General features: G+C 44.9%; 1 protein-coding gene and 2 pseudogenes across 1 annotated transcript in view; 1 reads left to right on the top strand and 2 right to left on the bottom strand.

Moving 5' to 3' along the window:
- The window catches only part of LOC138161923 (carcinoembryonic antigen-related cell adhesion molecule 1-like), a 332874-nt gene extending 330163 nt beyond the window's left edge, over nt 1-2711 (bottom strand). The window contains exons 1-2 of the mRNA XM_069089003.1: nt 2575-2711; nt 1302-1661 (exon numbers count right to left, since the gene is read on the bottom strand). Coding sequence (XP_068945104.1) covers nt 1302-1661; nt 2575-2638 — 424 coding nt within the window. The 5' untranslated portion in view covers nt 2639-2711. The remainder of the gene's footprint in view (nt 1-1301; nt 1662-2574) is intronic.
- A 3709-nt stretch (nt 2712-6420) lies between these two features.
- On the top strand, nt 6421-7642 carry LOC138161409 (centrosomal protein of 57 kDa pseudogene; annotated as a pseudogene).
- A 2530-nt stretch (nt 7643-10172) lies between these two features.
- LOC138161934 (elongin-B pseudogene) lies at nt 10173-10668 on the bottom strand (annotated as a pseudogene).
- Between the last annotated feature and the right edge of the window lie 1768 nt (nt 10669-12436).

The following is a 12436-nucleotide window of genomic DNA, read 5'->3' as shown; positions in this document are numbered from 1 at the left end:
GTGTGTGTGTGTGTGTGTGTGTGTGTGTGTGTGTGTGTGTGTGTGTGTGAAGTGTCTGAGGCCGGGTCTGAACTCAGGTCCTCCTGACTCCAGGGCCAGCACTCTACTCACTGCACCACCTACTGGCCCCAAGCTCTCCAACTTCTTTACCTTGTGAGTTTCTTGGGCAGTCAGTCTGGGGAAGCCTATGGATCCATCTCAGAGTCATGGTTCTCAATTCACAGAAAGAAATACAAAGGATTATAAAGAAAATGAAAAGTTAGTGAAAAGAAAGGTTTAAATTTTACCCACTCATGTTTATGGATCCCCTGAAATCTAAGAATCCCTGATCTAGGTCAATGCCCTCATTGTTTGAGGGGACTACCAAGGCCCAGTGTTGTGACTTGTCTTTGACCAGACAGCAATTATTGGCATTTGATTCGAACTGAGGGCCCCTGACTACAAGGCCAAATTTCTTTCCCCTCTAGGAAGTTGCTCAAGGCTGAAATCTTCAGTGACCAGCACATTGCTATGGAAGTTGGCAGTGTCAGAGAAGGGTCTTGATCTCAGGTCTTCCTGTGACTGGATCCATTGTTCTTAAAGCATATGACATTGCCTTATGTCTTACATATGACGAAATAAGAGAAATTTGGTGGCTTTTTAAAAAAAGAAGCCCTAGAGATACTAAAGGAAGAAAGCACAGTCAGAGCTCCAGTAATTCAGGGCTGAACTGGCCAGTCCCTGAGGCTCCTTCCAGCTCTAGGGCATCTCCTTGGCCACAGGCCCAGCTCTGACCTGCCCAAGGGCAGCTTCATTTTAGAGCAGAGGAGGTCCAGCAGCTAATGGTCTGAGATGCCCCACCACCTTTATCTCTCAAGAATACCTGGTCTCAGAGTCTCTCTATAGGACTCTATCTAGGCTCAGGACTTGGACAAGATAAGAGAAAATGAATCAGTGTCAAGCTGACCCCCCTCCTCCAGCACCTTCTTTGTCCCTCCTACCCTCAGAGTCCCTCCTTCCTATAGTTAATTAGGAGTCTCTAAGGGCTCTGAGCTTAGCCCACCCCTTCCTTGGGATGGAGGCCTTGGGGACAAAGGGAGAATTACAAAGGATCCCTGGTCAGGTCAGCCTCCCTGGGACCTCCCTGAACTGGGCCTCCAGGTGCTCCCTGGGCTAATCTCTCCCAGCCTGCCCTGGGGCTGCCAGGAGGCTTGTTCTGCATTCTCCCTGATCCCTGTGCAAGGGGCTTAGGGGAGGGCTCTCACCCCAGATGAGGGAGGGTATGGGAGGGACAGTGTGGCCATGGGAAGGGCAGCACTTACCATACACAGCTAAATGTCCCACTGCTGTTACTATTAGTTCCCTTGTGTGATTAAGAAATACAACAACATAGTCATTAGTGTCACTGACAGTCAGGTCACTGATGAGCAGGGAGCCATTGGAGAACACCTTCAGCCGGCTGTCTGCTGTTGTCTGCTCTCCAGTAGCAGCACTGTAGAAAGCGATCTGGTTGAAGGGGTCTTCTGTGCTTTTGTACCAGGTATAGCTGGGAGCCTGCTCTGAGGCCCCCTGGATGTCCAAGATGACGCTGCTACCCACTGTCCCATAGGGTGGGCTTGGCACAACAGGGAGAACAGCATTTTGGGCAGATGCAGGCTGGATCCAGCATCTGAGGAAGGAGGCTGAGAGGGGAGGAAGGAGGCAGAGGTCAGCAGGGCCCCATCACTGAGCTGTCCCCAAGGTAAGGGGTGGGGCTGCTGAGCCTGCCTCAGGGTCTGCTGGGGGCTCAGTGGGGTGTGTTTGAAGGGAATTCATGTGCCTAAAGATCAATCTGTCAGTCCCAAGCTCTGCAGAGGTTTTGAGAGATTAGTCTGTAACATATTTTAAGCCCCTCCATGGATTTGATTTAGAAAGGACCTGCCATTGTGGAAGACAAGACACTGAAGGGAGAAATAAAAGAATAACGTGTTGTGGTTGAAGAGAAATCAGATCTTAGACCTGGATAGAACCTTAGGGGGAGATCCCTGAGTCAAACACCTTTACTTAGAGATGAGGAAATTGAGGCGCACATAACATAATCAATGTGACCAGTTTTAAATAGGAAATAGCAGAGGCAGCCTTTGAACCCAGACCTTCAGACCCAAACCCAAGGAGGGCCTTTCCCACTAAACCCTGCTGGCATTTGAAGGCTGACAGAATTTAGCTCCCAAACAGCACTGGGAAGAAGGTAAACAAAGGCTAAGACGCGTAAGTGAGATGTCCATGGTCACACAGCTGATAGATATCAGAGCTGGGATCCACACCCAGGTCTCCTCTGCCTGTAAAGCCTTCTTTAACCTCCTCAGAGGCTGCCCAGTTCTAGGACTGGACGTTGCCCTGAGTCTCAGTCATGTGGACTGATGACCCTGAGCTGCTCCTTCCCCTCTGCCCCCGGTTCAGGGAAGACCCTCTTGGCCAAGTCTGCAGAGACTGTCTCTGGGACAGACCCCCTGGGGCTTCCTTGTTCCTGGTCTTTATCTCGACTTCTGCTTGTCTAGGCTAGAATTCCCCAAGCTTGCCCTGCTCCCCTGGGTCCCAGCAGAGCTGGTGTCTCACCTGTGAGCAGGAGCCCCTTCCAGGGGCTGCCCCCACTGTGCGAAGCTTGTGAGGGGCTCTCCATTCGTCTCTGCTGTCTGCTGTGGGTGACCACCTCTCTCTCCTTGCCAGGAATCTCTGCCTTCCCCTCCTGAACTCTGTCTTCTCTTTACAGAGTACAAGTGCAGACCCCGGAGGTATTCTTGGTGGGAACTGGCCTCAAGGCTGTCCCTTCATGTAGCCCAGACCTGTGTCTGCTCTGTCTCCGTTTCCTTCCCTCGAAGACTGAGCTCTCTTTCTTCAGGATTGAAGCTCTTCTATCTGCCAGAATCTCTAGGACCCCACAAGGTGGGACTTAGCCTCTGACTTTCTCCTCCCTCCTCTTTCCTCTCTCTTCCCCTCCCAGACGCTGTGGTTTCCTGCCTCTCCCCAGGAGCCCCTCCCCTGCACAGATCCCTCCCACTGTGCTTCTATTCCCCAAGAGGAAGGCGGTTCATTCAGTATTGCCTGGTATAGATTTCTTCTTCCACCTGACCTGCTTCCTTATTTCCTCCCAGAGAGAATCTTTCGACCTCTAAATGAGTACAGAGAATGGTGGGCAGAGGTAATGTCCATGGATCATTCTGGGCTTCTGGAATCCAGACTGCTTAGCAACTCGCCTCCTATCAGGCCAGGGCAGAGGACTCTGGGCTTTCCTCAAGTCTTTCACTGGGGCCTCTGGGAGGGTCCAACAGAACTGGGAAGAAGGAAAAGGGGATGAGGCACCCTAGAGTTAAATACCCTTTAGTGAGAGTAGATAGGGGGAATCTTCCTCTACCACCACCACTCGCCTTCCCAGCTGCGTGGTTCAGTTGATGGAAGGCTGGGTTTGGAGACAAGAAGATAGGAATCAATCTTCCCTTCACCCATTTGGTGGTAGTGGCGGGGAGTGGGGAGTGGGGGAGGAACTAAACCTAGACATTTCATAGCCCCCAAACAAAAGAGAGCCTGTCTGAGAAGAGATAGTAAGAATGGAGAAGCAGCAAGGAGGACAGGGAGAGGGCACCAACAGTACTTTCAAAGGGAGATGGGGGAAGAGCTGTCAACTTCTTCATGGGTTCTAGAAAGAGAAAGCAGGTGAGATAGAAAGGTGTTTGGAACAGCACTGACCCAGAGACAGCATGAATGGGAGAGAGAATCTCGGTGTGAAGGAGCTGAGGATGGGGAGAAGGAGGTGATCTTTCTTCAGGTCAAAGACCTCAGAGAGGGACAGGAAAACAAGAGCCTTGGGAGAAGACACAAGGCTTGAGGGCATCCAAAGAGAACCCTTAGGTCTGCTGTAATTATCCTTGCAGACTCAGAAAGCTCTGTTCCTCTGCCTAGGAGGGTCATTCTCATGTGTCTGTTCTTTCCTAAGTTCCAGAAGATGTCACCTTCCAGAGAAAAATAACAATTCGGCACCCAAACACATTAAGTAAGGTTGCCAAGAAATAAAAGCTGCAGCTAGTCAAAGCCTTAGAACATAGGGCTCAAACCAGAGACTCCTTTTTTGCCTCTTCAAGGACAAGGTATGAGCTATTTCTCCAATGAAGGCCGACTCTCTTCTATTTTCTTTATTAGGAGGAAGACTGAGACAATTACAATTTAGAGTCCCCAGTAGCCCTCCATTCCATTCAATTTAAACATTATTTCACAGTATTTACACTCATTAGGCACTGTCAATGACCCTCACCTTTAGAGGATTCAGAATCAAGACTAATTGTGCATACCCTAGACATGGTGACTTTCAAAATCTCCACTCTTTATTCCACTCCTCTGCTCACATTCTGACTCAGGGCTTCATACCACAGGAAAACAGCTTTATGCCTCAGTTTCCTCTTCTCTAAAGACAAGAGACCAGGTTAGCTTGCCTCAGGAGTCTCATATTACTACTTAGGTACAAGGTGATTTTTAAGCACAAGACAACTTACAGTCACCGGGGATTGTTTTTGATTTCTCCATGACCTGCCATAGCCAAAGAACTCATCACCAAAAGTCCACTATTGGTGATGAGTCTCCCTGTACCTAGGGGTGCCTTTTCCCAGAAATCAGATGTAGCCTGTTGAGGGGCCTTTACTAGACCCTTCCAGAATGGGGGAAACTCCCAGGGCTGCCATCCCAGCTGTACAGCCTTTAGCACCTCTGGGTCACAGACCTGCTTAGATGAGGCATCAGAGCCAGAGTTGTGATCCAAATGACACTTTCCTTGTCCTTAGTGAACTTACATTCTCTCATAGCTTCCTATTCTTACCATCAAGGCAGAGTCAAAGATGATAGGAGGTGATAAGATGGGGCCTATTTAGAGAGAGATTCTAGAGGCCCAGTCTCCTAGAACCAAAGCCCCAGAATCCTTAAAGTCCAGTGTCTGCAGAGCCCATCATGAAATCATAACACCCCAAAACCTCAGAACCCTGGATAAGAGACAACTGGGGGACAGAGCCAAGATGGTGGAGTAAAAGCAGGAACTTGCTTGAGCTCATCCCCCAAACACCTCCAAGTACCTGTGGAAATGACTCTAAACAAATTCTAGAGTTACAGAACCCACAAAATGCCAGTAAAACACATCTGCATCTGAAGACAGCCTGGAAGACTGGCAGGAAGGGTCTATTGCACCAGGGTGGAAGCACAGAGCAGTTCAGCATGGTTTGTGCCAGCACAGAACCGGTCAGAGGAGGCCTCAGGAGACTGAATCATTGGCAGCTGTGGTGGTTTCCAGATTAATCAACCCACAAACACCAAAGACAAAGTTGAAGGTCAGTGGGAAAACTCTGTTGGACCGGGCCCTGGGGCAGTGGAGGTGGTACCAACAGCAGTAGTAGCAGTAGCTGGTGCTTCTGGAGCTCCAGGCCCACAGATGGTGGGGATATGAAGTGGCTGATCAGAGGGCAGTTGCAGGGATCTCTTTACTGATGTTGAGTCAGGATTCTCTTGCTTTACCCTGTTTTGATCTGGGTCATAGTCTTAGGTGGTGGTCCTGGGGTGAGAAGGAGCACTGGCATGGCAGAGCTTGTGGTGACTCGGGACAGGGAGTCCTCCTCACAGTTCTGAGGCAGAAAAGAGTGTTTGTGGTCACTCACAGATCAGACCCCAGGCCAGGAGAGGAGTAAACACTTCTCCTTTCATCATATCACCTTAGAAGAACTAAAAATTTACAGATGCCTAGAAATAGCTCTGACAACAGCTGCACAGAACCCTAGAAACTTAGGACAGAGCACTCTCTACTCTGGAAGCAGAGTCCTATATCGCCAAACAGCTCAAAAGCCAAGAAGTTGACTGGGAAAATGAACAAACAGAAGGAAAATATCAAACTATAGAATCTTACTTTGGTGACAAAGAAGATCAAAACATACAACCAGAAGAAGACAACAAAGTAAAAACTCCAGCATTAAAAGCCTCCAAGAAAAATATGAATTGGTTGCAGACTACGGAAGCACTCAAAAAGGATTTTGACAATCAAGTAAGAGAAATAGAGGAAAAATTGGGAAGAGAAATGAGAATGATGCAAGAAAACAATGAAAAATGAGTCAGCAGCTTGCTAAAGGAGATCCAAAAAAATACGGAAGAAAATAACACCTTGAAAAATAGACTAATGACTAACCAATAGACAGCTCACTGTTGTCTGCACACAAAACTCACTTAAAAGCCTTTCCCCTACCCAGAAGCCAGTGTGGTTGTGCTCTCTAGTAGCCAAACCCGTGTTTGGAGGATGACTCTATGATCCAGTTGAGTAAATGCCCACCAAAGATTTTTCCCTCTTGCTCTTCTGACTCAGTGTTTCTTGACTCCTATTGGACTGAGTAATTTGAGCACATTCTCTACTGCCTCGTCATTCGTCATTCTTTGAACATACTACCTGAACCACGTCTGTCTACTGCAGCCATGGTTCGACCGTTTGCATCTTCACATGTAGTCTATCCACCTGATAAGCCTTTCCTTAATTTGGATAAACGATGCTCTCCACAAAAACCAACATGTGCCTATCCAGAAAGCAATAGCGGAGTCATATTTTCTACACTGAAGAATCTTCAATAGAAGATTTGACATTTAGAGCCTGAACGGATTCAAGCAGAAGAAAGCATGTAAACCTTGTCTAGAGAAACAAGTGAATAGAGGAAAGTGCTGGATGAACAAATCCAAGAAAGGGAGAACTCAAGACACAATCAAGAACTGAAATCCCAGTTGTTAACTGCAGAAAGTAAATGTAATCTTTTAGAAAAACAATTGGAATACATGAAAGACATGATAAAGCATGCTAAAAATGAGAGGACAACTGTCTGGGAAAAACAGGGTTCAATAGAGAGAGACCAGCAGCAGGGTCAAATGCATGTTGAGAACCAACTTGAAAAACTGGATATTCTTAAGCAGGAATATAAGAAACTTACTGCCATGCAGGTTCTCACAGAGAAAAAAAAATGCGATAACTGGAATTAAAACTCCATTAAAAATGACGTGCCATTTCTAGCTGGAAAGTCCACTACCACTAGCCATGCAGTGGTAGCTAATATACAACATGTTTACATTTAATGAAGCAACATAATAAAGCCTTATGCATTAACCATGTGGTCAACAATGCTCCCCTGGAAAAACAGGGGTCTCCTCGAAATGGCAAAGGCAGGAAGTTATCAGCATCATCCTCTTCTTCTTCCTGCACCTGTCACGAAGAATTATTTGAAGTCTTATAGACATTACAGGATGAATTTGGACAGATGAATTTTGATCACCAACAACTAGTCAAACATCCAGGAAACACCAGTTAATGAATTGAAAGAGGACTTTGAGCAAGAACTTGAGAAATTAGTGGAAAGGATGGAATATAAAGCTAACCAAATAACATAAGTTTGAAAACATCAGCCTTGGCTGGAGAGACAGATGAAAGAGCTAAAGGGTAGCAAAAAGTGTTTGGAGGATCAAGAAGGCAGCAGCGAGCTCTATTTTGGAGTCACTGGGAGTTCCCCTAAGAAGGACTCTATTTCTATCAATCAAAAACCTGGAGGAAAAGCATTGAAACCTTCAGTTGTTGAAAGATATGCCAACCATATGGACCTCTATTAAAAAAGGTAACAGGCTGTGAATATTGATTGGTACTAGGTCAAATGTTTTATTCATATAATTTATATTTCATCAGATATTGACAATTCATATATTAAAAATAGCATATTCTTATATTTTTTGAGGGACTTATACATGTGCTAAACATGACAAGACTCCCTGTTTTAAATAGTTCCAGCAAAGATTGAACAGTTTTATTGGAAACATAAGAAGCCACATTTTATTGAATTCCCTTTGGCAAATCTTCTGTACTTGGGCAATGGACTTTGTAAACAAACTCCCAGGTTTTTATTTGTGGATGTTTGTTTTTTTTAAAATAGTGTCTACTATAGCGGAATTAAAATTAAATTTAAGTTATCTAAAAACAAGTCTGAAACTGTGTACGCAGAGTTATCAGCACTGCTTGAAAAGTCTCATAAACCTCACCCCAACCCATTTTCTCTACCTCCAGTCCCCCAGAAGTGCTTTATTTTGCTACTGATGGAGGCTTTTTGAATTTTAAGTCTTTTGAATATTTTCTTATGCCAATTCATATTGTAGAGTAGGACTTTGCTTATTAATGATTAAAATCATTTTTCTCCCCTTCTTCATTGGTGTGTTATCTCAATAGCTAATTAGTTTTTTAGAAAGCAAAAGTTCAAGTTTTTAAAACCAGAACACACAATTTGTTTCCAGACAGTTTTAAGTGAAATAAGTTTTTTCAACCCATTATAACAAAACAAAATTGTCATTTCCTTATTTTTCACTCCAGAAAATCCAAATAATCATTTAAGGTAGTTGCCTATAAATAGAACATAAGGTTAGCACAATTTTTAAAAAATTACCTGATTATTTTTCAATGTGAACAAATTTTGATGTGAAAATGTATAATGAGATTTAGGAATAAAGTGAAAAACTAATGGGGGTGTGGTGGTAGGGGGTGTTATAAAAGCATGTACATTTGCTGCTTTTAAATATTGACTTTTCATAATCATGCCATTCAATCCTGGCAGTGTGTTTTTTTATCTTGAAATAGTTACTGAACACCTTGGATATCCACCTTTGTTAGTGTTCTATACATATAAAAAATAAACCGTGCACTGAAAAAAAAAATAGACTAACATAAATGGCAAAAGAGGTTTAAAAAAACCAATGAGGAGAAGAGTGCTTAAAAAGCAGAATTGGGGGGGGGGTGGAACCAAGATGTCAGTGTAGAAGTGGGAAAACTCTTTGAGCTTCCTACATAACCACCTTGAATACCTATAAAATATGACTCTAAACAAATTTTAGAGCTACAGAACCCAACAAGTGACAGACAGAAACAAATCTCCTGCTGAAAGAAGCCCGGAAAGCAGACAGGAAGGGTCCATTGCAGCATGCTGGGAGCCGAGCTCAGCCCCACATGAGCCTGTGGTTTTAGTCCCAGGGTGGCCCCAACCAGCAGTGGCGAGAGTGGACTTCAGGAGAGTGGATCACCAACAGCTGTGGCGGTTTCCAGAAATATCAATCCATAAATGCCAAAGAAAAAGTGAGAGGTTAGTGTAGAACTTTGCTGGAACTGGGAGGGACAGAGGTGTGGTCTGGCCCCTTTCCCTGGAGTTAGAAGTGGCAGAGGTGTAGCGACCCTGCAGCCACCTCCCCATGGCTGCTTCAGACCACCTGGCCTGCAGATCATAGGGGAGGCAAGCAACCATTCAGAGGGTCATGACTCTTGCTTTAACCTGCCTGGACCTGGGTCTTGAGTAGTGGTTCTGAGGTGTATGACCAGTGAGCCAGAGTTTGTGGAGGCTGCAGAGATAGCACCCTCCTAATAGCTCTAGCAGCTGTGAAAACCCCAGCAATTTGGGACAAAGCTCTGTTCTACTGTGGCAAAGAGGTAAAAAATCAAGTAATTGAGGGCAACATGAGCAAGCAAAGGAAGGAAAGCAAGCACAGCAATCCAACTTTAGATTTCTTTTTTGGGGGGACAAAAAGGATCAAAGCATGGAAGGGGAGGGAGACAATGAAGTCAGAAATCCTACACCAAAAGCTTCCAAGAAAAATATGAACTGGTTGCAGGCCATGGAGGAGCTTAAGAAGGATTTTGAAAATCAAGTAAGAGAAGTGGAGGAAAAATTGAAAAGAGAAATGAGAATGATGGAAGAAAATGATGAAAAGAGAGTCAACAACCTGACTGAAGAAAATAACACCTTAAAAAAATAGACTAAATGAAATAGGAAAAGAGGCCCAAAAAGTCGATGAGGAGAAGAATGCCTTAAAAACCCAAATTTGCCAGAAGGAAAAAGAATTTCAAAAGCTCACTGAAGAGGGGTGGCTAGGTGGCTCAATGAATAGAGCACTGGTCCTGAAGTCAGGAAGACCTGAGTTCAAATCTGACCTCAGACACTTAACACTTACTAGCCATGTGACCTCGGGCAAGTCACTTAACCCCAATTGCCCTGCATTCCTCCCTCCAAAAAGCAAAAAAAAAAAAAAACCAACACACCCAAACAACACCAAAATAAAAAATAAAAAAGCTCACTGAACAGAATAATTCCTTCAGAATTAAGTTGGAGCAAATGGAAGCTAATGACTTTATTTTTTATTTATTTTTTTTCACCAGCCTAACACCAAAATTTTTTATTGTATTAGGTCACTATAGGGGGTGGGGCCTCAGGCCCTCACTGCACAGCTTGCTTATTGGTGCCACTTCCAGAGTCTTGAGGCTTCATGACATCTGGCAGTTCTGGAGAAAGACTCAATGCGCAATGTTTCAAATACGTCATCGGCTCGAAAGGCCAGCCCCACAGTGGCTGGTGCTTGAGGCCTGGCCAGCTGACTTGTGAAGCCACACTTGCCCAGGGTCTTACTGTCATCTTACTGTCTTACTGCCAGCAGCTGGTCATCCTTGTAGAGCCGCTGCTCATCCGGGGGCCTCTTGAGGATGCCTTCCACAATGCGCTTCAGCTCAAACACTGTGCTTGACTCCTTTGCATCTGTGAAGATCATTGTGTTGTGGCGCCAGATCATTAGGAACACGTCCATCTTGGTGTCTAGCTTCCCTCCCCCCCAATCAACTGCCCAGAGCAGTCTCCAAACGGAATGTATAATTCATGCATTAACCAGAAGGTTAGATGATTTTTTTTTTAAAGCAATCGGGGTTAAGTAACTTGCTCAAGGTTACACGGCCGGTTGTTTCTGGGTGTGGTGCTGAGTGTCTGAGTCCGGATTTGATCCCCAGGTCATTCCAACACTGGAGCCGGTGCTCTTACTCACTGAGCCACCTGGCCGCCCCTGAAGCTAATGGCTTTATGAGAAATCAAGATGCTATTAAAAGATCCAAGCATGAAAAAATAGAAGGAAATGTGAAATATCTCATTGGAAAAACCACTAACCTGGAAAACAGATCCAGGAGAGATAATTAAAAAATTATTGGACTACCTGAAAGCCATGATCAAAATAGAACCTAGAAATCATTCCTCAAGCAATTCCCAAGGAAAATTCCCTTCATATTTTAGAACCAGAGGGCAAAATAGAAATTGAAAGAATTCATCAATCATCTCTTGAAAAAGATCCCCAAAAGAAAACTCCTAGGAATATTATAGCCAGGTTCTGGATTTCTGTATCAGCAATGCCATATTCACAATGCCTATGGAGATAACAGATATGCTGATATAATTATCCATCACAAAATACATCATGCTTGTCATATAAGGGAATAAGCTGGAAAATTTATTAAGATACCAAAAGACTGAGTCCCAAAACCAGAAAGTGAAAGCCATCAGAGTAGTTATGACATTGGCACAGGTAGATAAAGTAGAAAGCACCCACATTTTCAAGCCTTTGAAACAGAACAGGCTACCTCAGGCAAAGGTCCTCCTCTCCCCACGCACAGCAACCACCCAGCGTCCTGGAAGCACGCTCCCAGCAGCTCCGGCCCCTGGCAGTCCTCAGCATGAGTCCTTAGCAGAAAGTCCTTAGTAGTCCTAACTCAAAAAGGGCTTCGTGCTGCCGCTGCCTCTGCTGCTGCCGCCGCAGTTGCCACCACTGCCAGCCACCGCAGGAACGCTAGCTTGGCTTTCGCTTTCTCTGGCTTTTGCTTTCTCTGGCTTTCGCTTGCTCTGCCCCTTCCTGCTACGTCAGCACGTCCAATGGGGCATGGAAGATCTTTAAATCCCATAACCCTTACATTCGGCCCCAAGATCTTTTATGTCCTTTACTTGGCAAAAATACAGTAGGAATAACTGGTGTCAACAAAATTTCACAACAATATAACAAGAATAGCACACAATAAACACAGAAAAACATATTTTAGGGTGGGGCTTGAGCACAAGCTCCCCATCATTCCCCCCACCCCAAACAAATGGGGCCCCAAAATCTTGTGGTAAGGGGTGAAGACCTCTTCTTCTATGGCTACTTGCTGCTGAAATCGGATGTAGAGCTGTCCCTGTCCTAAGGGGTCCCATTTGAGAGGTCAGTTCTTAATATGCTTGATGCCAGGTCCAAGGGTGACACATCACAGTTGCAGACAGGGGGTGACATCCAGCTTAAGCTATCAGGCATCTACAGATGGAGGGTACCAAGCCTGTGGAAACAAATCTAACAAACAAGGTGAACAAACAAAAAATCAAGAAGAAGCAAAGAGACAATAACCAGACTATTGTAGCCTCACTCACGGTAGAATAAATGACTTAAGGGTACAATTTTGTAATCATCTTCTCCAGAATAAACAATAGTTACAGTGTTATCCTTCCCATATGCTATAATCTCTGCAGCCTTTGGAATACATCTGGCTTCTGTTTTACCCATATTTTAGCTCCTGATTTTATTCTATCAGTAGAACCAAATCCTTCAGTTC

Source organism: Petaurus breviceps, unplaced genomic scaffold (assembly GCF_028583685.1).
Source record: "Petaurus breviceps papuanus isolate PSGF00001 unplaced genomic scaffold, PetGlider_PUasm1.0 185, whole genome shotgun sequence".
Taxonomy (NCBI): domain Eukaryota; kingdom Metazoa; phylum Chordata; class Mammalia; order Diprotodontia; family Petauridae; genus Petaurus; species Petaurus breviceps.
This window is presented reverse-complemented; position numbering and strand designations above follow the sequence as displayed.